Consider the following 26242-nt stretch of genomic DNA (forward strand, 5'->3'; position numbering starts at 1 on the left):
TCAAAAATTGACAATCTATATTTCTTCTAAAAATAGTATACATTATAACAAGATATAAGAATAAACTGAAGACTCAGACCCATTATCTTGTAAACAGATACAAAACTAAAAAAGTGTGTACATCTCAATTCATGCTATACAAAGAGGGAAAGTATTTCAAGTATACTAATGAGTAATCCAGTGTATGATGAAGTTTAAAGCTAACATTTTCAACTCTCAGTGCTGAAAATTTATACAGAATCCACCTATGACCTCCCAGAAGCAGCTTTATTTCCATCAGACATGAATCCTTGCAGCTGACGTGGAGGTTTCAAGAGTTTCAAGGGATTAGAATTCATTTCCACAAGACAACAGTGTTTCTTCAAAATTTTACAAGTTTTAGCCAGAAAACAGGAAAAAAAAGGGGTAGATTTCAGTTGAACATCTCGATTCAGGAATGCTGCTGCATCATTTCATATTCCCCTTGTGAGTCTTAGGTGAGGGTGCCAGCTCCTTGCTGGGACTGCACCTACCAAAGGACAGCATACTACAATATCACACACATATAGCCGCGGGACTTTATGGGAGAGAAAAGCTGCTGGCATACATGCCAGCACTCATCATTCAGAAGAACAACGTGGCACACAAGCACGTGATCCTAAGTCACGCATATATATAGGAGACCCAAGGCATGGGGGATTATGCTGGGCAAGCTGCATTATGGACTGTTCCCACATATGCGGTGGATGCCTCCGTAGGAACCGAAAAGAACAGACAGCCCAGCCACAGCAGCAGTCCTCAAAGCTGATTCTAGAACTCCTAACTAAAGATAAAAGATGATTTGCAAAAGTCAGAGCTGGCCAACACCGATCGGAAAACCCCATTCCCAGAAGAGAAACACGAAACATTTAAACCGCATCCCCAACGAGATACAGCAGTACAATTTCATCTTTATGAAATATGGCTAGAAACCTTACTGTTCCAAAAAGTAGCAGCTTTCCTGAGGAATGCCTACAAAAAAAAAAAAGTTATTACAAACTCCAGCCTTCCACAAGCTTTCTAAAAAAAATTAATTCAAACCTCAAATTTAGGTCAGCCTTTTCACCTTGAAACTAGATCTTCAGCTTCTCGAAGTCACCAAAATAAAGCTAATTTAATGTCACCCCAGAACTAGTTCCCGACATTGAAAATGTTAGTCTTCACTCCTAGCTCCTCTGTAACCGTATCACTCAGTATCTTTAGTATAGTATTACTAGAGGTCCCTTTTCATTCTCTTACAGTTAGAAACTCAGTATACAGCATTAGATTTCCCTCCGCTTTGCTACTTAGTTATTTCTACTGGAGAAAAGTAAACCTGTACCCCATTCTAGTTTTGCCCCACATCTTGACATACTGTTCACCAGTGCTTTGGTATATACACCTATGTACATATTAGTATTGTCCGAGATGCTTTTAGCAAGGGTAACAACTAGAAGTATTTTTAAGATACAACGTATTTGCATGTGGCGTTATAGCTATAAAAGTACTTAATATAGCATATAACTGATTTTTCAGGAGGTTTTTTTTTTTAAAAAAAATGAGAACACAGAAGAATGGCAGGAAAAAGACCAATTCCTAAAATACTTAAAATGTAAAGAGCATAATTCAGAGTATCAAAGTTCTTTGAGAAAAGTCAGTCTAAACCACCGTAAGTGCTTTAATAACCATCCACCTGGACTGTAGATGAATTCACCTGTTAATTTCCCATTAAAGTGGCTTTAACCAACACATAAACTTGTGCTAGCTTCACACAAGTGTGCAGCTGCGTTGGTGTGGGACAGAAAGTAGGTCAGCCCACAGGACTGTAAAGAAAACCGCAGTCTGTGAAAAGGGAAGATACGCTCCATCCTAAGGAGACACCCTGGGGGAGGCATTAGCTGTCACCTCACACTGCAAAGCAAGAGGCATCTGACATGAACAGATAATTGCACTCAGAGTACATATTGTCTTCAAAACTTTCAAAAGTTATTTTAAACATAAAGCATTTTCAGGGGATTTTTTTTGGTCCCTAGTGGTTATGGGCTGGCACATCTCTCCAAATTGCAAGATTTCTTCTATAGCACGTATATGCCCTACGATGTAGTAGTATGTAATGAATTGCTTTGTTTCACACCTATTCTTGTTTACAAAAGAGATTTAAAGCTTACTTTGTCTGAATGTGATGTTGAAACATTGAATTAATTGCAACATGCAAATCCAAACCGCTGCTTGGAACACTCATGTGTTCCTGCACCAAAAACAGTGTCATAAAACGTTTAAAAAAATTTAAAAAAGGAAGAAAAATAAAAACTCATCATCATCTACTACGTAGAACACATTAATTTGTGGAAGGGCTGCCGGAAAGGCCAAGAGACTTGCCTTCTAATTGTGGCTTTCACAGCAGCAACAGCATGCAATTGACATGGTTCACAGCTGCTGCAGTAAAACCAGTGGTCTGGTTTTGTTTTTTTTTCATTCCTCTTCTGCTTAGGAAGCCTACAAACAGCAGCAAAGAAACTGAAGGCATCTGTAGACCCAAGAACACAACCTGCATGATTCCATCTAGTTTTGGAAGGTTATCTTTGCAACCCTGAGGGCACAGAACATATATGTACGTGTATACAGCGCTTAAAGCTTACACAGGATATAAACCATCAGTACAAGCTCGCTCTTTCTTGCAAGGAAAACTTCCCATGTACTAATGGCAGCTAGTCCCAGCATTAAAAACATACGGACTAACAAACTTTCTTTGACCTAGAAGTCATTCTGGTAAGTTCTGTTCCCTCTCTTGGGCCATTCCTCCTCCACCCATTTCAGCAGCACTTTCACAACATCAATTCTTTTATAAAATTTACAGAGATCAATTAGCTGCTCCACAGTCCGGTCACTATTCCGTAGCAAGAACTCCAAGGTGGGGCTTTGGGGCTTCTGCTCAAGGAAACACAATTCATCATAAGTCATCCCCCACTTGCTTGCTAAATTTCTCCAGTTTTTCACTGTTGGGTGGCAGGGATCCAGCTTTAGCCTCACTGTGTACAACAAGTCCTCATCATTGAGCATGTCACTGATGGTCGGTGCGCGGAATAAGCACAAGGAGCAGGTGCCATTTTCCTTGCAGGTTTTCTTGAGATCTGCAATGAAAACCACGACATGCAGAGAAGTTAGGATCTATTTCTGTGGTTTCACCAGGAACAAAAAGTTAAAACCACAAAGGGTTGAAGACTATTATGTTCCTGTGAATAGTTTCCGGAAAAGTCAGAATAGTGACACGTAATGCCATTCCTTATGAAGTACTCATGAAATTAACTTTCTAAGACTTCTCTCTTCACTACGCTCAGTGGCTACAATCAAAATGACAGGAATTTTGAAAATACCACACTTACACTTTTACAGAAAAGGCATGCAATTCAATCCAGTGTGTGAGCTAGGATATTCTCCTTTTTTTTTTTTTTTTTTTTTAGGAACTACGATGCTTCCTCAAATCTGCCACAACCTCTGCTTAAATCACCAACAAGATTATGTGTGCATTATATGCATCTTGTATACATGTGTTGTAGGATGAAGGAAAAGGTTTTGCACTTCTGAGCTTCATAACATGCCTTCATAACAACATGAAGTATTTGCACCAGGAGAATATCTGCTGACACATCTAGCTGCAAACACAACTAACATCTAGTACTTCAACACAATGAAAAAGAAAACGTTCCTATGCTTTGTAAGGGCTCTTACAATAAAAGCTGTCCGTGTTCTAAAATGAAAGCCTATTTTAAATGTACATTATGGAAAGGAATGAAGTGCATACTCCTCCATGTGTGAGAAAAATAAAAATACCAAGTCCTAAGATCTGCATCGAATACCGAAAATTGCCATTTAGAGCTTTCCCACACACAACAGTCAGTATCTCCCCAACACTGTGAACAATGTGGTGCTATCACACTATATTATATATTAATAACTTGTAAAAACATGTAGAAACTAGTTCTAGTTAAACACTAATACCAAGACCTTTAACACTGCAGTGGTGTAGGGCACTGTCTGAGCATTTTGGCTGCAGATAGGACCTTAACTCTCCCTCTCTCCTTTGGAGGACAAGAATTTGTTATCTCCAAAGAGTAGCAGATAACGGATGCAGCCCAGAAGCACTTTTTAAAGCTTCTGCCCTCCCTCCAGCTTCATTGTACAGCTTGGAATAGGGAAGCAACTGGTCCTACTTGGGATGAAACTCTTGAAAAAGGGACACTACAATAAGAAAACTGATACTAATCAAAAGATTGATTAAAACCAACAGAAAACAGTGACACAAAATTTACAAGTGCTGGATCAGTGCTGGTCTAAGAGATCTGAACCGTATCTCTGGCTAAGGGCGAATCTGGTACTCACTGACACCTACTCATACAGACAACAGCATCTGTTAAGGTTGGGGTGGTTTTGGTTAGTTTGGGTTTGGGGTTTTTTTTTCCCCCCATTTGCAGTAATTATTGCCAGATTGTGTGAAAATTCCAGAAAGACCATCAAATTGTGAGCTGAACGTAGCTTCTGCATGCACTTTGGTTTTTGTTTTTAGGGGAAGAACAGGCTATTGTTATTTTCGTAACACTGCTCACCAGCTTGCTTTTTTAGCAGGCCAGAGACAACTTCTGAAGTTTTCAACAAGTTAGGACGTGCAGCAACAACACCGCTGCAGACACATAACTTCATACAAATGCTTAGATTCTCTGTTAAGGGGAAACACGTTCTGGTGACATCTTTGCTCACAGGTATTCCACAGGCTTTGCAGCTGTTCTCCACAGAAATATATATGTTAACAACTCCGTTCTTGTGCACTCTAAACTCTTGTTGGAGTGAGACAAACCTTGCTGGCTTCACTCATAGCAAGATTCACTTATACAAACAAGGGAAAACGAATATAATCCAAGGTTCTGGCTAAGCTCAAAGGGCAGGAGAGCACCCTATCTGAATTTCATCTTCTTTTGCTTTGCAAGGGTGCCAGAGTAAGTTTCATCCTCCAATAGAAGCAGGGAAGAAGGGGTAAAGAGGACACAGGGCACAGTTACAGGTAAACAAAACTAAACCAACCTGCTTCTTGTGCTATACTCTGCGCAGACTATCAAAAGCATTATAAGGAATCCTGGCTTGTCTAAGATGCCCTGTGTTAGATACTGATGAGCAGATGACGACCTACCCACTTAATTGCATGAACCTAATGCTACATGATAGGACAGGCTTCTTTATTAACAGGAAATTCTCAGTTGTTCACTGCTAGATTAACAGGGCTGCGTATCACACACATACACCCCACCCCCAGCAGAGCTTACACAATTATGGGATAAGCCCCCACAGCCTACTGCCAACTCCTGCTCTCTCCCAATAGCTGTTTACAGATTTCTTCCAAAGGTGGACGCACTACGTGTGTTGGAAAAACACTGCTTACACATTTCGTATGGTCTGCATTATTGATCACCGACCCCTCAGAACAAAGAAGTTGTAAATGACACTGGTAGTGAAATGAGCTCCAGAAGCATCCATTACTCAAGCAGATCTTAGTTACGACAAACAGCAGCTTTTAATAAAGTACTTTCAAAGAAAATCTAGGAATAAAATATACAGAGCAGTAAAAGCTGACATATTACCGGAGAGTGATTCGTCACTGTGGTTTTGTGTGTCTTTGTCTTCTGGCTACAAAGCAGAAAACAAATATAAATCAAAACAACGTATTTGAACATCAGAATAACTATTTGGCTGATCTACAAGTGGCAAGAGATTACTCAAAAGAATCCCGAGCTACCTGTAAAGTCAGACAGGGAATATATCTGGTTTTGAGGGATTACTGACAATCTGCAGTCTTTTCAGGCAGCATTTTCATGCACTGGCTCACAAAACTGCCCTGTTGGTTATATCCACTGAACAATGTAATCTTTATTAATTACATGCTATGGGGTTACATCTTTCAGATAATTTGTTCTTAAACCCTCAACAGCTGTTCAACAATTCACATGGTTTGATTAAAAAGATTTTTTAAATGCTCTGTAATGAAAAAAAAAGCAAGATTTCTGCCTGTAACATGCAGCAGTAAGGGATTGTTTCATTGATCTAGGAAAAGTGGAAGAGCCTCTTTTTTTTTTGGTTTGTTGTTGGAGTTTTTTGTTGTTTTGGGGTTTTTTTTTAACAAACTTCTTTACACACATACGAAACTTTTCTAGGCAACAGGTGGACTTGAAATTTTCTGCTGTCTCACGTGTAACCCTCCTCCTGTTTGAAGTCAACATTCCCTCAGTAGCTTTTTGCCTGCTAATTAAACATAATGAAATTACTTAGCAGCTTGAGACTGCAACACATGTTGCAGTATTTCAATTCTACTATTTAGAGAGCAACATCTACAAACTGGAAGGACAGCACCTTAATCCTGTGGGAAGCTGCAGCTGCCCTCACTTTAACTACACAGGTGCGGAGCCAGGTGAAACAGCTTTCTTCTGTCGAGGACTTAAAGATGAAAGCAGAAGGGGATTTTCCCCTTAGATAGCTGCAATAAAGTATTGTTGATTTTTTTGGTCTGCGTCATCTTCCAAAACCATAACGGGAGGCTTCTTAACATTTCGCAGGCTGTGCACGCAAACGCAGGTCAACTGGGTAACAATACAGTGTAATAAGATACTCTATTCCTACCTGCTACACCTTCTTTACTAAGAAACCTACTAAAAATAGAACATAGCCGGTTTCAGTTGATGTGGTGAACACGCATACATTCACAGTCCGATTACAAAGAAAGCAAGCTATCTCCAAAATATTTAAAGACTTTGTTAGGAAAGGAAAAATTTGCATGCTGTTCTCAGCATTTCTTTATTCCCCGAAAACTGCAAGATCACACATGCAGCATCAATTCACCCCACAAAATGTCTGCCCTCTGCTCAAGAGAGATCTAACACTGCACGTGCTGCTGGCAGCAGAGCAATCCTCGCCATTATCTTCTAGTAGTTTACTTTTCCACTGACACCGCGTAAGCTTTCTCGGGACAGAGCTTTTTAAAGATGAACTTGGCCTTCATGGCAACATGTGAGCACCCAAAGTTCAAGTAAATTAAATCTGGAGATCCTGATTATAGTCGTTGTCTCCATTCCCACAAATTCCTTTGAAAGGTAGAGCATTATTACTGAGCCTTGAGGAGCAAATCCCTGGAAGGGTAACTCATTGGGAGAAGGAGCCAGCCCATCGCAGCTCAGCCTCCCCAGAGATCTGATTCAAAAGAAACAAGTAAATAAAAACAAAAGGGGCGGGGGGGGGGGGGAGGTGAGGGAAAAGTTGATACTGTTCACTTTGTTTGCAATAGCTACATTGCTGTCCTAAGTTTCAGTAACATTTCCGAGACTATGAATTCATGAAAGTTCAAACCATACTGTAAAAGCTAATATCTAAATGCTTTTTAAGAGATGTCATTATACTCACGTCCTGTGCTAAAAAACTACAAGTGGCTAGTACTGCAAAAAGTACAAAGAAAAACTGGCCTACTTGCCTGTGCCATAAATCTGTTTTCAAATTCTTATTTTTACTGATCAGCTAAAACCGCTTTTATCAAGTCAGATGCACTGAGATGTACTCAAGATCATTTTCTTATAATGTAATTGCAATAAGACAATGAAGCGTTACTACCCATGAAATGAAGGTATTATGAAAGAATATTTTTTGCCCATAATTAAAATCCAATCAACCTCTACAGGTCTAATCAAAGCCATAAACCCATGCACAGTCTGAAAATAAGCAGAAAGTTTTCCAGCTCTATAGAACCATTGACACCATCTGTGAAACACATACCAAACCCTTGTTCGTTTCTGATGAAATTCAGCTGGGATTCTGGGATAAGGAAGCCTTTTAATTCTTTGTCTTGCTGGAAAATGTTCATTCATTTCTCTTCTCCAGGTTTTCTCCTCAACCCAAAGAGAATCAATTTGAAATTCAGCAAATAACATTCACTTGAAAGATGGTAACCATGGGGCATGGGGGTCCTCAGCATTGCCTGCCCTATGGCGCTGTTAAGATTGGTGGTGCGTGCTTCCACTACGGGAAAAGCAGTGTCCCAAAGTCAAAAAAAGAACTGTCAAATGCCTCTCCCCCAGGGCAAAACACAAGGAGTCCAAAACCTAGGATTCCTTACTTCTTCACTTATTCTCTGCCCTGGCTCTATTTCCAGTAGGAAGAGGGGAGAGCATGCGTGACAAAGCCCTAACTCTTTGTCAGCTCTTCTTCTGAGCATCTACATGCTGATCAAAATGTATCTCAACTACAAAGTACACGTTAATGATTAAACCACCTTTCTTTTGCTCTCCTCCACAAAAGCTCAGTTCATGGAACCCTTGGAAAGAAAGCCTATTTCTGGTCTGTTTTACTGAGTAAATCTGTGCTCTCCAGATATAGCCTGAAACTATATTTATTTATTAACATACTTATTTAATCAACAGCAATGACCTAGTTCACATTCAGGTATCATTTTTCTTACCTGTTGGATTAGGCCAGAATCTGACGTAAGGGTCTTGATGTTCACAGATGCAATTTCCAACGTAACTTGATCTGCTAGGTACTCCTCATCTAAGACAAAGACTGTTAAACACTGGTTTTCCACCCCAAACACAAATTTAAATAGCAAGACTATCAAACATAAATTACAGGTGTCTAGCATACGAAATTTAACTCCATATGATGATCAGTCACTGGGAAATGCTGGATTAAAAAACCAAAATATTAAATTGGCAGAGAGTGCAACAATCATGCAGAGCATGACTGCGCAGGGAAAAATAATCCTTGCAGAGATCAAATATTAGTGTAGCAGTTGCTTTTTAAACAAACACACTATTTTTGAAGCAAGAGTCACGTTCTTTCGGAAAACTGCCGGAAGAACATTAACTGAACTAAGACATCAAAGTAAGCTGAAGACGATTGTCAAAAGTCACTATAATTTTTACTTTGTTTTTCTCATCACAATTGTAGTAATTGTTGAAATATATACTACACAAATATTTACCTTTCATTCTGCCCCTTTTGCGAATTAGGCTCATACTACTTATCTCTGCTATAGAGGAGTTTCCTGAACTACTGAAATAATCCATTTCAAAGTGTGTTTATCAGCTGCACTGGGAGTCCACTGAAAAGCACAATATTCCCCAGCACAGTACAAGCTTCATTTCAGCCCTCAAAAAGGGGTTCAAGGGATACATAAACCCTTCGTGAACCTTATGCAAACAGACAAATTTCACTCTGCATAATGAAAAAGATCCTCATGATCCAACCATAGAGCTTGTATTCTACGTGTTTTTACACCCAAAGACTCTCCGTGGTGGTGACTACATTTGTAGTGCTGGTACATTTCCCCTTGCTGTTTGTTTAGTGGTAAGATCTCATTAAAGAACAGCTATTATCTTTATGAATCATCAGATAAGGAAATATGTCTTCTTTTTGTTATTTGACTCAAGAAATTGATCTGAATCAAAGAATTCATCCTTACACTTGCAAGAAAAAAAACCCAAATCACTACTTTCCTCTTTTTCTGGTTTTATATAGTATTCCACCCCCCTGCAGGACATATGTTTAGTATGGATCATCTTTATTCTTTATGACTGTAGGACCGCAGGCAACAGCAACAATAACAAAGACAGAGTCTGGCTGAAAATGCAGAGTATGGTCACCAAAATTGCACTTCATTTCTGTGGAAACCTTATGTGTGACTTTTGTTCTGTATTTCAGTGGAGGTAGAATTATAATCAAAACTTGATGTAAACATTAAGCCTAGTCCTGCAAGATGAGAAGTTTCCTCAACTCATCTTTAATTCAGAACTGGTAGAGGGTACTAAGAATTTTAATAAATTATGGCCCCAAAACAGTACATTAATTGACCTATAAAAGCAATCGAACAACCCCTCCACCACCACCAATGTACTGTCTATTCAAGCATTAAATCTGAAGCAAACGTAATTTTGCATTACACACAATCCGACCTGCACATCTGTAACACTTTTTAGCTCAAAGATTCATATTTCTAGTCCATGTATTTGTAGAAATAGTTATGAAAAGTCATTCTCAGAAAAAAATTAAATCACAGAAATGAACAGAGTATTAAGAGGTATTCACACCACTTTCAACTCCAAAGGGGAAATGTCAAGCTATATTAGTACTTACATATTTTTAGCAAAAGGAAGCAGAAACTAAAATTAAAAAACTCGAGTTCACTTCCTTTCTACAGAAAGTGCTGGAATTTCTACTTCCTCTCAGCTTTCCATTTTAAATTAAATGCTTTTAAAACAGGCAAACTCAGGTTTCAAACAACTTTGACAAATCTGACATTTAGGAATTTATCTGAATAATTTTGAGGAGGATCTAACATCATGGATGCACTAAAAACGAGGACATGGAAAAGAATGTAACAGAGTGTTAATAAACAATTTTGAAGGAATAAACTACCTGCCTGCAAATAAACAGAAAGCAGTTTACGATCTCCAGTTGCATCCATCCAACATTCTCCTCCCCTACTAAACAGCACTTCTGAGAAGCGTTCATTTCCTCTGGCTGGCTCCCTCAAGCCCCCAAAATAGTCTCTAACCTTCCTTTAACCCCAGCGGTATATGGCGCACACTCCTCAGCAGAAGTTTCCATTGCAACCAGCTTCTGCAGAGTTTCCTGCGTCTGTCCCCACCGCAGACCTGCTGCGCGACACACGATGCAGAGCGTGCAACCTGCAGAGTGCTCCACAGCTGAGGCCCTGCCAGTGCATCCCCTGGGCAAAAGCCAACAGTGAAGCCTGGGATGACAAAAAAAAAAACAAAAACCCAACACCCCATATGTAAAGGAAACCATAAAGGGGACATTCACGCTCTGTAATCCAAGTATTTTACTTTGCTGCAATACAGAATCTGTACTCCCTCACCCCATGTTCAGTGAGAAGAGGCAGGAATTTGTGCGGTGGACCTGTATTAAGTTCCCAAGTAGATGGTATTAATGTTAAAGAAAATGTAGTTTGAATTAAGAAATTTAAATCGCTGAAGCTGCTAACTGGCATAACCAGGCCTCGGCCCTTCCATAGCCCTAATCCAAGGCTGGTTTAGAACCCAGTCAAGTTGATCAGTAGGAGAACAGAAAAACAATAGATGATCAATTTGTCTACACAGGTGCTTTCTGAAACGCAGATGTCTTTAAAAAAATAACATTAAAAAAAATAACATAGATAAACAGGAATTGCTTGTTCAAAGACTAAGTGCACTTGAAGGATTGTGAGTTAAAGCAGGTGGAAAAAAGATCGTGATCTGAGGAGGGGCTTGGAACCGAGGCAGACTGGAACCGAACAGATGAATCAACTGGGATGGGGTCAGGTGATGGATTCGGAGAACTGACAAGACCACAGGAAACTCCTGAAAACTTTAGACATGGACTAATGATTTGGTATAGTGTATGTAAGCTCTGCTGTATCTCTGTTCTCTGCCAGTCACTGAGGTGGTGGCCCAACTCTGAGTTGTGATTAAAGCAACCCCAGTGGTGCCCACATCTGTGTGAATTTCTCCTTTAACAATTAATACCTGCTGAAAGTAAAAGATGGCATGACGAGTTATTTGGTTATAGGGCTGGGAGTGCAATCAGTGGCAAGAGACCTTGGAGATATTTCCAGATTATATTTCTGATAGCCTGAAGGCACTGGTAATCTTTTCAAAACCACCCTCTAACATTATCATGTCTCTACCATCTGTTCTCTGAACACTGTTTTTCAATGGCCACACAGTATTTTCCTTTCAGATTGAGAGCCAAGATCTTCTCATGAGTTTTAGACTGACTTTTAGTTAACTAAACTTTGGAAAGAAATTTCAGAAGCGATAGATAACACAGCAAACTGACCTTTAAAATGCAGAAGACACTACATTAAAAACATTAACATCTAGCAAAAAGTAAAAGTATTTCAATCTGTTCAATAACAGATTGTTTTACAGTGGTTTTACTGCACACAACACCACAGATCTACGACACCTGAACAGACAGAATTCACAACACTCACCTTTAGGTACTCCCGTGTCTTGGACAGGATATTTTTCAGTCTGTCATAAAAAGGCAAGAGACACAGATTTTTTTATATATTTTTAGTGTAATCATGCTGGAGAAAGAGTGTACAGAACTGCACAATCACAGCTGAATCTCTTGAATTGCTACTAGTTCATCTGTCTACAACCACATATATAGTAAGACTCTTATGTGGGAACTGAGATGCTACTAACACTACTGATTAGCACATCCAAGAGTAATAAAAGATTGCTGCTTTGCTGTGTTTTTTCTAAAGGTATTACTTTTTAGTGGAAGAGCAGAGATCAGGAAAGAAGTTTTGCCACTTAAATTCAAAATAATATGAAAAAGGTAATGCATACGAGGAGGAAGAGGTGACTTCAAAAGCACTTTTAGCAGATACAAGCTTTTACTAAAATGTTACTGTACTGAGCGAAAAAAATATTTTTCCCTTCTGCTCCAAAATTAAAAAGCTGATTGAGACACAACAGAAAACTATTATTACTGAGTTTAATGGAATAGCTGCTCATTTCCACGCATGTTATAACTTACTATTATACCTGAAACCTATTGCTTTCCCTATGACCACTACCCCTAACTAAAAGTAGGTGTGCCTTTTATAGATGCTGTAACCAAGCAAACAGATTAAAAGGCATCTTCATTTAATGGAGGGGGGGGGGGGGGATAAACAAACTTTTAATTTGTCTCAGACATAGCAACTTTCCCTCATCTTTTAAAAAAACTGCCCTTAGCAAAACAGAGCATCTAATTTAGGCAGTCCACAAAAACAAAGTCTGTATCTTTTACTAAAACCTGCTAACACAAATGCATGTACACAGACTGCAATAACCGATCCCAGTGAAGGATCAGCATTTAAAGTACCAGTGACATTTTCAGAGTTTGCTGCTGACTACCTGTTGCAAAGCTTCAAAATGAGAAAAAAACACCAAGGCAAAGCAATAGCTTGCTCTACTTGCCATCCATTAAATAAAACACAAAGTAAAATAAATTTGTAACTACATTAGATCTTCTCTAATTTACGGCACTGTAACTTTTCCCCAACATAAACAATCCACAGCAACATTAAAAAGAAAAACTCTTCACACTTCACGGAATTTCACGTTATTTTTAGCTGATATACTCCTGTCTCAGCGTAAGACTGGCATGTCTAATATTCTAAGATATCCCAAGACAAAAACCTTGTCATAAAGGGTGTTATCTCTGCCAGCAAGCACTAGAGCACACCAGCTGGTCTCTCCTGAGGTTCACCCATGCCTGCTGGAAGGCACTGCTCTTTGGTCTTACCTTGCCATGACTCTGACTCATCAGACAAAATAGGTACAGGAAGGAAAAACTTAGTACAACTGAAATTTTAAGTCCTAGGTGGGTTTTCTTATTCTTCCAACCCATACAGACAGAAGAATGTCAGCACCAGTCTTGGTTGTCGGGGCTTTTTTACATTAAAAAAACGGTACCGTCTTAGCCTCTAGAGGCTATCCCATGGACAGCTCAGCTGATGCCATCCACTTCAGCTTATATACCTATTGGTATTTTCACTTACACTTCAATGGCACAAGGTCAGTAAATTAAAATCTGTTTACACAATCTTACAGACAAGCAAAACTCACAGTCTGAGTTAACATCCCTCAGTGTTTCACCTCACTCCTGCACTACACTACTGTCGAGAGATACAACGACTTGAACTGTATCAGACCAGAAACACACGTACCATCGTCAAGGAAAGAGTGCTTGGATCTGTATCCTCCACCGGCTCTTTTGCTGCATGATCTGCTGGAAATAAGAAAGCTTTGTCACTGCGTAATCCTCAAAATATTTCTGTCTGGCGATTTATATTTTGCTTCTTTGTCTGACCAAGATAAAGCACAACTATGCAGCCACTACATGCATTGTGTCAAATTACATTTCCACAAGAATACATGACAAACTAGAAAATGTCAGAGCTACTAGCACATAGATGAGAAGCTACATGCAACAAGGAAACCCAATGCTAAGCAAACAAAAGATAGACTTAAATGAAAATTCACAATTATTTTCTGGGGAAAAAAATAATCACAAAACAATACAGCAATCCAGTAAATATGCTAAAAGCCAATTTTGTTCTCCTAGTGACAACACTCCGTTTTTTCTTCAAAGCAATAATTCAAACAGTAAACATACCCGCTACAACAAAAATTAATACTATAATAACCAGCAGATTGTAGTACAAAACCTAATAAAAAAACATTGAGGTAAACTAATTATTTGCATACAATAGAATCATAAACTTCAATTATATTAACAGGAAAAGGATACAAAAATAAATTGTCAAAGCACTTGCAGGTGAATCATTAAATGTCAACTGCTCTGCATCAATGGCTAAATTAACAAATAACAGCGGGGTACTTACAAAAAGTACACAGAGAATCTGAAACAAATCTCACACAGAAGTCAGGATTCACAAAACCACTCCCGTAATTAGACATCACCCTGCCCTTTTCTTGAGTAATCTCTTCTGTTGGCAACTATCACACTTTCAAAACCTGAAAAGCATTTTAAATTATGTAGTAGGATTTTTACCCCCTCCCTGCCACTCTCATTCTAGAAGTCCCTAAACTTACTACAAGTATACATTAAATGTTTTCAGCTGCAACCAGTAAGAGGTGACCGAATCAACATTTGGTGATTACCTTCTCCCAAACACGGAAACAAGTGCATTTAGAACACAGGCCCAGAAATTAATCACAAAATGCACAGTACAAACACTGAGCCCCAAAACAGCCCAGAAATTGCACACATACTACGCTAACCAACCTAAATGTAGCATAATTGTTCACTTTGGAACCTCCTCCAACAAATCTACTCAATACAACAGCACAACAAGCTTAAAGCATAAGGCAACACAAGACAGTACGTACCAACGAAAGTGGCAGCAGTGGGCCAGAAGCACCTCCGGGGCTCTGTTGTCCCTCGGGCGCCGCGAGGCAGCCCCAGGGCAGCAGCAGCTGCGGGGTGCCCAGGGGCAGTGCCCAGCCCCTCTGCAATGCCAGGCTGAGCCCTGCTCAGCGCTGCTGCCCGCAGCAAAACCACATGCATTGCCCGGGCAGGTGGCACACCAACCATCAGAGGGGTCGGATCTACAAGGCTTGAGCACAGCCTCTGCACACAGAATGCTCTAAAAAGGCAGAGGCCTATGAAATTTCAGATGAGCATGTTCACGCTGCAGTACAAAGCTTAGGAAGACATGCAGAAGAAGAAAAACCCCCAAACCAAAACCCCGTATTCTTGTCACACGCACCGTTTTTGGTGAACATGAAATGCCTGCTCCAGAATCATGGCATCAACAGAATGTTCTGGATAAAGCCTGCCCTGATAGCAAGTGCCAGCACGAACCGCCATAAATTCTCCAACTCAAATGTGGAGAAGTTGAGAGTCGGACTGGCAGATGAGCAAATACAATAAGCTGGCATAAGACACTGCATAAGAGTAGGGCCAAAATCGGAGGATCCAGGTGGGAACCGTAGCGGAGAGCTGTGAAGGAACTGGAAAGGGAGCTGGGGCAAAGAGAGAAGCCCGCCCTGTAAAGGACAGCTGAAAAAGGAGGCGGCACTGGGAGCCAAAGAAAGGCTCCAGGGAAGGTGGCCAGCCCAGGAATCCCCAGTTTCACTGTTTCTCCACTGTCAGCAAAGACCCAAGAAACCCCGTGGCAAAGCATGTGACTTATCGTCAGTTTATTCTGGAGGCCTTACAGCTCCTCCTTACAGATTCTTAGATGCATTTTAAAAAAAATAAGTATCTTTTTGTTGCCATTGTAATATAAGGGGAACTTTGAGGTAGCTGAAAGCAGAGCCCACAAAATGTCCATGCCCTGGTGAACCTTGGTGGCTAGTGCAGCTATGGTAAGGGCTTCATCCCCTATCTTCTGTTACAGGTCCAAGATAACGGCCAAGGTACATTGTGACACTGGTGATTTATTTTCCACAGTCCAGAGGGAAGCACTGAAAAAATGGCAGAAACTCCAAGAACACAGGCATTTGAAATAAGGACTTGACAGATCCCAGGGTGACTCTACAAGACATGATGGGAGTGGTACCTCTAACTGTCTCCTGCTTTCTATGTCTCATAGAAACACAGTCACTGTGAATCTGTGATTTTGCATCTTTCTTGCTTACCATCCATCCTGAAAAATATTCTAAAAGTTAATTTCTTTTCCTGTACCTCAGTTTTTCCCCTTTTGTTTTCCTAGTTCTTTATGAAGAACAGCATTTTCCATGTTTTTTAGGTTATAGAGCCAAGTCCCAAGTCCCTACATTTGCTCTAAGTGGCATGTATGTGTATGAATATTCGTACCCAAGAATAAAGGCTCCACATGCCGGGCTGTGGATGACTCAACATGGTTTTGTTGAACACCAATTGTAGATGGATATTTTGGAAATCACAGTCTTAATATTTAATTGTGAATAAGCCCACCCAAACGCCACGTCCCCCCTCTCCCACACACATCTCCCACAGCATTCTGCAGCTCATGTCAAACAGGTGGATGCAGGTGCACAAAACAGCAGAGAGGAAAGTTCTCTGTTTCTCTCCACTGTAAAACATCCACAGTTTTGCATGTTGAAAGGTCAAGAGGAAACACAGGTACCACCTGACTATTCAGCGCAGATCATCTGATTTCACAATCACTTTGACAGACAGCTTGATAACAACATTATCCGGGATCCCTCAAAAAAAATCACTACCACCACACTCCCCACTGACAGCATACAAGCTGCTGGCCTGCATTTACTTCCCCACACTTCCGCCAGGAACCGCATGAGTTGACACGGATGGCCATAAATCAGCACGTGCAAACTGACCCAGACAGACGCAAGCCAGGTTTGACGGTTGCTCTCAAGGTTCCTTTCTGCCACCCAGCACCTGCACGCCTCTCAGTGGTGCCATGGCTCTTCTGCCTGAGCCTGGCTGGTATAACCAGGCTGCAAGAGGAGCAGCACTACTGGAAGGAGGTCTGAAGGTGACTTTTGGAGAGCTCAGCATGTTGACCTTTAAGCAGGAGGGGAGTTCACAAAGCACCATGTAGCAGAGGTGGTATTCACTTTTTGCCTGCAACACAGCCTTGGCATCACCAGTAGCAAGTGGAACGTTAAGGTCTACCATAGTCACGTAGTTCAACGTACATGCAGCAAGACCTCTGTCACACCAAGGCTGGGCATACACATTAACAGTACAATTCAGCACAACTCAAACAAAATGAACACCCCAACGCTAACGTCGTTCATTAAGATGAACCCTTTGATTAAACCCAGATCAACAACGGTGCTTCTTCGACTAGAGGCACATGAATTTCCGATTTGAGTACGAGGAGGAAACAGGACCGGTTAAATTAGAATATTCAGTTCTCTGAAAAATCCAAGTCCACCAGCACTTGGGTGTTTTTTGGTTTACTGTTAACTACTCAAAAAACTTTGCCACTTTCCGAGCAGGTAGGTGGGGAGCAACCGTGCCAGAAGTCCTGTGCACCATTAGCCGTGCAAGGGGAAAGAGTGCGGGAAAAGAGCCCACCGGGAGCCTGGGGATTTCAGAAAATGGCTTTTGCATGTGCTGTTAGCAAGCGCAAGCTAACCTGCACGCTAAACGCTAGAGCAGGCTTGACAAGACAAGTTGCACTAAATCACATCAGCAGAGCACATGATAAATTATTACCGTGGTTAATTAGCGTGTACGGAGGGGGAAGGGAGCAACTAACGAACACTTTCTAATCTAAGCCGGGGGCAAAGCTCCTCACCCGGCTCCCCTAAGCCGCCGCTACGGGTCACCCCCGTCCGGGGAGGGAAAAGCGGGGGGGACCGCGCCCGCCTGCCCCGCACCCGCTGGGGGCAGCGGGGGGCCTGGAAGCCACCCCCACCCCCCCTCCGGGACCCCCCACCCCTCGGCTCCCCGCGGCGGCGGCGGCCTCACCTGGGGGCAGCGGGTCCTGCGGAGCGGCCATGGGGCGGGCGGCGGGGTCCCAGCGGTGAGGAACGAGCTGCGCCCGCCGCGACGTGCCCGGAACCGCCGCCCCGCCGCGCCGTCCCCTTCCTGCCGCCGCAGGTAGGGCCGGGCCGCGGCCGCGCCTCGCCCCCGCCCGGCCCTACCTGCCCCTCCTCGCCCGCCCCCCGCGGCAAGCGCCGCTCCCGGGGTAGACCAGGCGGCCGGGAGCGCCGCGCTCCACGGGCCGCGCAGGGCGGGTGGCCGGCCGGCCGGCTCCGCCAGTCCACCTCCTTCAGCAATACACGGCGAAGCGCTCGCTCTCCTGCCCTTACATGTATTTAGGCGCTTAAATAACCGCCCTCAGGGTTCAGACAGGGGGATCGGCCCCCCTCACCGAGGAGGGACCTCCGTGAGGGCCGGAGGTACCTGCAGGCGGCTCACCCTGCACGGCCGGAGCTGCCAGCGCCAAGTGTTGCAGAGCAACGATCGTTAACTGCACTGGTTTTTCCCAAATATTTTAAATTCACCCTCTTGTGCTGCAGGGTACAAATGTACATGTATGCATACATGTACAAATACAAAGATACAAATCTTTGTATTGCTTTGGGTCCCCATTGCCATCTCTGGCAAATTCTCTCACTTAAGGTTTCAATATACTTAATACAGAGTTCTTAAATAAGCGGTACCTTCTAAATAAGCGATATCAAATATTGCTACTTATTGTACAGTACAAACAACAGAAACCAGCAAAACTGAATGCGCCATTATAAAGACCACATTTGTGTGTTAACCACCTTACTCGTTTATTAACAAATCCTAGTCTGGCACTGGGAGAGCTCCAGTTCAGTCAACTGACTTATACGGGAGGAACTAAAAGTAGCCTTTGGTCCATAAAGCATTAAAAATTGAGTGCTTTTCCACAGATCATTTTTCATCTACCACGCAGGTTTAAAATACATAAAACAAAAAAAAAAAAAAAAAAAAGGGACAGATTAAATTGCTCTTATTTTCAGAATTTAGACAATACAGGGGCTCATCCTGCTTGTGGCTTTTCATTAGTATCAATAATATTGATGGTTTTCAATGATTCTGCTATTGAATATGTGAATCCTTACAACAGAGCAAGTCTTTGTGAGGAAAGCTCTTATGGTGTACCTCTAAATCATCCCACCTGTGAGAGGACTGACAGGGTATTAGAAGATTCAGAGCATCACCCTTACTTCGCTTGAGATAAATGGGAGGATTTGCCATTGGATTATACACATACACACAAACACGTACACATATCTCTATATATCTTAATCTCCAAGGTAAAGTGAACAGATCACTAATATTCCTGTAATTCATGATGTATGAAAACCAAAGTAGTAATTTTTTAGGTGTATCATTGGAGTCTGGCAGTTCCAAGGTATGGACTGACTCTGCTTCCACATTAGCACTGAAACCCATTCTGAAAGAACAGAGGCACTTCTAGGTTTAAAAGGGTAACACCAAGTTTAATTAGAAATAAAATTGCTGACTCTGTATGTTTCCCTAGATTGCCTTAAAGGCACGATGTTTTTGGTGGTGTATAATCAGGTTGAGACTTAGAGGGCGGAGAAAGCATATTCTCACCACCACAGATCTGCACAAATGCTAGAGTAATAGTTGCTGCCTCACCTATAACCGCAAGAAATGACAAAGCCACAGTAGAGCTAAGAATTGTCTGGATTTTAAACCTGCCAAATGTATGCCTCAATAAAATGTATGCTGTTAATCTGACTGTGAGGATTTGCATGTACGTATTGCCTCTGTGTGCTGTTTGAAGACTACCGGTTTTAGCCCCAGAAGTAGATATAATTGGTGACTACAAAAACTTTGGATAAATGTATGTACAGTCTATATAATAATGTGTCCGCTAACATCCTTAAAAATATCCTTAGTGTACTATTGTTACACAGTGGGTGGCTGTAAACTACAGAAACATACAAAGCATTGATGTTGGGGGCTAAGCCAGGTTTTAACATTAATCTGGCGTTTACTCTTCCGATACCTTACAACCCAAAATCTTCCTACAGTAGGACTAAAAAATTGTTTTAACAAACAATAACAAAATAATTTTAGCAGAAAAATGCTTATGCCAGTAGGAGGAGAAACTAGTTAATGTTGTTAAAATTCATATATTTTCAAAAGTGGATCTGTAAATTACATTGACTTTTCAATTTGAAACATTTTTTTTAAAACATTATTCACAAAGAATTCTGAAATAATGGAATTTAATAATAGAAGTGAAAAGTCTAAATAACATTACTGCCTCAAAACTTAAGTTACTTATCATAATTTAACAATTTTTTCCTAGTACTGAAGGAGGAGCCCGCAATCACTAATAAATATCACTAGAGCCCTGTCAACAGTACAGATTAATTTGGCTGTTGCATGCCTGTTCTTGTATCATTCTTTAGTGACATAGAAGTATTTGTTTGTTACTTAACTAACTGACCAGTCCAGAAAGCCAACAATTATTTCAGCAAAACTACATATAACTGTATCATAAAACCTAAATCCAGAATAAGATAACTTTAAGCAACAGCATTCTCTAAAAATGGATTAACTTTCTTGGCAAATGTCTATACTTAAGCACAATCTATATCTTATCTTGCTGTAACCCTGCAAGCTGCTAAATTCAGTGTAACTAATGACAACGTGAAGAGTTCAGGATTTTGTAAATTTCCTCTCTAATACAGACTGTTTTCGAATAGTTTTTACAAATCAAGTCTACACATGCTTCTTTTCACCCCTTCCTTGCCACCCCTCAAAAACCCAGCCATCTTTGATGAGGACAGAGACTCTTCCCAAAGATCTACAAACTGTCTGGTAATACATAGCTAGTTAGTTTATAGTTTGAAACAGCAATTAACCCACAATCTCTAGCAGTCTCCTGCCTTCTGAGCACCAGACTGAAGATGAAACCTTTTTTATCCCACAGCCAATATATTCTTGTCCAGCAAAATAGTATTGCTATCTCCCAATAAAAAAAAAAAAAGATATAAAACTTCTTTCTAACTAATCCTCTGTGGCTTTTCCTCACGGAAATAAAGAGCTTCTGTTCCGGATCCCAAATGCCACTGACACGGTGGAACAGTAATCTTCCCCTCCCTGACAGGGGCTGCTAATAGTCATGGTAACTGTGAGCCTGCCAGTATCGCATGGCAACCTTGTTTATTCTTCCTCATTCCTTGGCTTTATGCATTTCAAGCATCTTTATTTAAGAAAGTACGTATTGAGCAAAATAGCTCTGTTCCAACACAACCTCTTTGTCTCTAATGTATTTCAGTAGAGGCAGGAATACCTCCCTGCATTTCCTTTCCTAAGTTTCTTACAGATTGCTTTCCACTGTCGGCCGCTTCAGTGCATTGCCGGATCAGTTCTTGAAAATTCTGAGACTGTTTTGGAGTAGGAATAATTAACCAGCAGCTAAAAAGTTAAAACTGCTTTCTTTGCCAATTATTATATTGGTCTGTTCTTTTACAGTTGTTCAGGAATGTCACAATTTTGACATACGACAGAAACAACATTATATGGAGAAAATACAACAAATAACGCACGCCTCGACCATCTTACATAAACCTGTGGGTAATTTGTTTGCCTTATAGGACATGCGTGATATGGGAGTGTGCTCACCACTCTGGGAGCTGTGCTGTGTCCAAGTCAAACACACGCCACACAAACAGGGAAACCTTGCCGTCGCTAGATTGACTTAATGAAACTACGCCTAATACGATTGGTTTCAGGCTGCAGCTTATCTGTCTGCATGGGCACTAGCTGGGACCCCTGCCGGGCTGCTTGTTTCCATAAATGTGTAAGAATTTAGTTGAGAACTCAACCTCACGGTTGGATTTGTTGACAGATAAGCACACGCACAGAAAGTGCAAGTGCATCAGTCCTGGAGGTTTTTTTAACATGACTACATATGTTCATCTGCACCTGCTGTACTCAGAAGTTTGACAGAGTTCATAGACTCATTCCTTTATTTGCATTCTTTCTTCAGAAATTATAGGTACTACTGGAATGACAGCAAGACTTCAGAGATTACTTCTGCACTCTTGATTCAGACCATGCTGTCATACACTACATGATGCAGTTTGTTAACATTCAGCTATTACACGCATAAAACGCAGGAATGAGAATACAGGTATACAGCTAAAATTTGTAGCTCATTTTTCACCACCCACAAAAACTGTAAAAAAATTTACTCCCCCCTTGTAGTTTGCTATTCTTTATTTTTTTACTGCAGTCTATCTTTCTCCTCCTTTTCCTCATAGCCATTGTGAAGGTATTGCTCCATGCAATTTTCATATTAAAATTTTTCCTTTTTTTTTTTCTTCACTATACTGAATTTGACCTATTTTGCTATTTACAGGCCACACTCCTGTCATTTCTCTTGTTTGTCTAGAGATCCATGGGTACTTCTCAGAAGATCCTTGCAACAGTTGCCTCAAACTCGAGCATATATGGTGGGTTTAAGGCAGACAGCAGTAGGTGAGAACAGGCTGCCAGTTAAGCATAATTTACAAGGAAATGTAATTTCCATCAGGCCTAATGACAGCTGGATAAAACAGGGGTTTGATCATACAAGTTCTTCAGTTGTAGCAGGCCTGAGAGACCACAGAACTGACATGCCCCACTACTTGTCTGCTTTTTGTACTTACATCGCATGGTTTACTAAAAATTCTTGCCCACAGCTTTGCTTTGTGTATTGTTGAATCTTCATAACTAGGCTATCACAAGACGTTCCATTGCTCAACAGGCACTGCACTCCCACCGCTGCTGTTTGCCAGACTTAAACAGAAGTTTGTGACGTATTGATTCCTCTGGTTTACTCTCCTAAGTTTAAAAAGGACCCATGCAAATGTTACTGTGGAAAAATAAATAAAGGCAAAAGTTTCAAGGACAAACAATTTCCAAAAATCCACATTTCGGATTACTGAAATCTAGTTCATGAACGTGGCAAAGCAGCTGGGATTTATCAAGTTTCCCCTAACATGAAACGTGAAGCCACTCTGTTTTGCCTGTTTGATCACTTAAATTTGCCCATAATAATTTCTAGGACACATTTTTACATGCTTGATGACCACAGATCATTCTGTCTGTGTATAAGCAGAGTACATAAGCTCAATTCTGGCAAACAGCTGACTAAAAAGCTCCAATGAAGCTAATACAAGAAAAGCAGCAGGACTTTTTCAGTTTCAGTTCCCAACAGGCCAGAGGCAAGTTTGGTAAATGCAGATTTGTTATAGCCACTAAGAGACCATCTGTCACTGGTGCACCCAGATCTCTGTCCACTAGAGAGAACAATGCTGAGGTGGGGGAGAGGTCATTCTGATGTCCATTATTTAACACTTATTTACTAACACATAATAATGTTTTTAGTTCCCGTGTTCAAGGCTTTCTTTGCCTGCACATAGAAAGAGAACGTTAAGAGTTTGCAAATACAATTGTCAGTGTTTTTAACAGCAATACATATTATGAAATCACAAGTTATTTGTTCTTATGCCAAGCATGCACATGGTACAATGTACATGTACACTGAAATAGTAAATATATATGGCCAGATTCTTTTCATGAGCCCAGCAAACTGTAAACTATGACTATCGCTCTTCCCAGTGAATGCCTGTCCTCAGCCCCTGCTAAAATATTATAACATCATGGCAAATTTCTTTAAAAGAAACAGCCTTTGTAGATGCTCCCGGCTTTGTAACATGCTGGCAGGTTTTTGTTTGCAATTGTAAGACTGTTTCTTCTGCAGCCATTTACTGAAATCGATTTCACAAAGAAACCCTCTATTGGGATTTTTACATTTTTAAACCACTACCAGAGTAGCGTTTCTAGGTTGAAATCAACATTAAAACATAAGACTGAAAATACTCTAAAGTTTAGAAAACTGTATTAAGCTAAATTCGGCTCTGGTATAGCAGACAACACTTATGTATACAAGGGATTTTTTTTTTCCTCTTAAAATTAATTATTATACATTTCTACAGACAATTCCTTACGCTTCTAACATGGCAGTCAAAAACTAAACTGCTACTGACTTTTGATGCAAGCAGGGTAAGACTCTGTCAGAGGGGAAAAAATAAAGTACTTCCTGTAACTAAGATAAAATGTTCTGAACTGACAACTGAGTGAACACTATAACTTAGAATTTGATTTGTTTAGTTTACATCAGATCTGCGTAGTCCTTTATGTAGTGCAAGGGTGTGACAGAGCAGTGCCTGATTCTTCCAAGGTTTGGGGGCTTTTTTAAAATACTCATAAAGTTTGCTTCAGAATCAAAGCTATAAAATGCAAACAAATACAATGAATTCACCTTAATCTGCTGAACAGAAACAGTTCCTTTGTGAGAAGTACAAACCACTTGTGATAAAGTATGGAGTACTGATAGCAAGAGCAAAGCATGGCAATGTGAACATTTGCTGTTCTGACATTCTCAAATATCTAACTGATGCTGAAATTAGGAGTAGATTCTCATTTAGCCATTCCCAAATTATAGGTGTACTGCCTGTATTCAAGAGGGGAAAGGAAGGAGGAATTACATCGTCACTCTGGAACCAAACTGTAAAACTACTGCTTACTCCATTTCAGTCTCTGTAATTCACAGCCATCAGTCCTTCATCTTTTCAAGCCATTTTCAGCAATGCAAAATCTGTGACGTACTGGCATGTAAGGACAAATATAATGGAAAACTAATTTGAACGAATGTGTAAGCAAATAACAATGGCCAACAAAAAACTTTTAAGCTCTCTGAAACAGTTACCCAAACCTTAAATCTCATCTCCATAACCCAGTACAGAAGTATTCTCCTGTAAGTGAAAGGGTGTAAGGAGAACCTGGGTTAGCAGGCGGATTGAGAAGAAAATCCTAATTCCAGCAACCCTGCACATAAAATCAGTGCACCGTTCATGTTTTCCCACAGGAATATGGTTTTTTGCAATTCGGGAAGAGAATTACAGATATACATTCAACTGTGGGGAGCAAAAGACTGTTTCTGAGCTGTCTGGGGTTTTTTTGTTTTGTTTTGTTGGTTTTGTTTGGGGTTTTGGTTTTGTTAAGATTTTGAAAGGAACTGAAAAGAAGCAGCAATAAGAGCCTTAGACTAGTTCCAATAGCTACTGGCAAAGCACAGCTAGACAAACTCTATTGATAATAGTCACGCTGTAACTTTCAACCTGTCAAATGCCAAACAGTCTCCCTAAGGGGTCAATAAAAAATAAGTAAGTAATAAAATGAAGGTGTAGCTAAGCTGATCTAACAGCAAACAGCCACTGGAAGGGATAGTCCTGCCCTTTCTTCTTCCTCCCAAGGTACACCCCCTCGCCTCTTCCCCTGGATCAGGCCGAGTGATGAAGGTACAGCGAGTCAGTTCAGGGGGCTGCTCTGGCAGAAACTTATCCCTAGGGGAGAAAAACCCCAAACAATCACTCAAGCAGCTGAATGGATTTAACACGCACCTTCAGGACTGCGAGCTCAGGCACATGGGGTGGGGAGCCTGGAGGAGGGAGACGAGGGAGGAGTGCCTCTTGCCACAAAACTCAGGATTTCAGGATTTTAGCGTAACGTGTAACCGCATCTGAAAGTGCCTCCTTCCCATTATGCTACGGTGGTCTGCACCTCCACTGAAATAAGGAAAAAAAACCCAAAAACAAACAAAACCGGTGTGTGTACAACTAAAAATATGAGTGATAATAATAATAAAAAAAAAAAAAAGCCAGTTGCCGGAGAGACTATAGCTACTAACTTTCCACCTTGCTCTCGAAGGGAACAGTAAGGGCATCAGCTAGGGCAAAGCCGTGTTTCCTATATTCCTGTATAACACCCCATATAAAACACCCAGCGTCAGGCGTGCCCGTCTCCATAGACATACAAAAGCCGCCTTAGAGCGCTCGGTACAGTTCCCCTCCGGCAGGCAGCCGCCAGGCCCTCCCCGCCAGGCCGGGCCGGGAGCTGCAGGGGGCGCCGGCCAGCACCGGACAAGTCAACTTAGCGGCGGCGGCGGCCCCCCCTGCCCAGCGGCGGGGCGGGGCGGCCCGGGCCCCTCGGCGCTGCCCTACCGCACGCACGTAGCGCAAGGCCAGCGCGGCCTCGGCACGCTACCGGCGGCGGCCACCGGGGTGACACCCCCTCGCGGGACAGCGCCCGCCGCTCGTGCCGCCGCTCGTGCCCCAACGCGCCGCGCCGCCCCGCCCCTCGGCCCGCCGCGCGCGCGCGCGCCGCCTCG

The 26242-nt window shown here is 41.5% G+C and overlaps 1 protein-coding gene across 5 annotated transcripts; it reads right to left on the minus strand.

Annotated features, from left to right (window-relative positions):
- On the minus strand, positions 1 to 26034 carry EDARADD (EDAR associated death domain). Of its 5 annotated transcripts, none has more exons than XR_005104905.1 (7): positions 17977 to 18079; positions 13751 to 13812; positions 12020 to 12059; positions 8486 to 8574; positions 5628 to 5673; positions 2166 to 3128; positions 1 to 990 (listed from the first exon to the last, which is right to left on the minus strand). XR_005104905.1 is itself a non-coding variant. In XM_037391937.1 (7 exons), the coding sequence occupies exons 3-7, from the start codon at positions 13751 to 13753 to the stop codon at positions 2752 to 2754; spliced, it is 555 nt and encodes a 184-aa protein (XP_037247834.1). In that variant the 5' UTR covers positions 13754 to 13812; positions 25476 to 25640; positions 25763 to 26034; the 3' UTR covers positions 1 to 2751. The 5 variants fall into 5 exon arrangements, 4 of the variants coding, with proteins under 4 accessions (XP_037247834.1, XP_037247833.1, XP_037247832.1 ...); XM_037391937.1 differs by lacking the exon at positions 17977 to 18079 and adding exons at positions 25476 to 25640; positions 25763 to 26034 and having other exon boundaries at positions 1 to 3128; XM_037391936.1 differs by lacking the exon at positions 17977 to 18079 and adding an exon at positions 25476 to 26034 and having other exon boundaries at positions 1 to 3128; positions 13751 to 13809.
- Positions 26035 to 26242: the final 208 nt, after the last annotated feature.

Source organism: Falco rusticolus, chromosome 6, assembly GCF_015220075.1.
Source record: "Falco rusticolus isolate bFalRus1 chromosome 6, bFalRus1.pri, whole genome shotgun sequence".
NCBI classification, from domain to species: domain Eukaryota; kingdom Metazoa; phylum Chordata; class Aves; order Falconiformes; family Falconidae; genus Falco; species Falco rusticolus.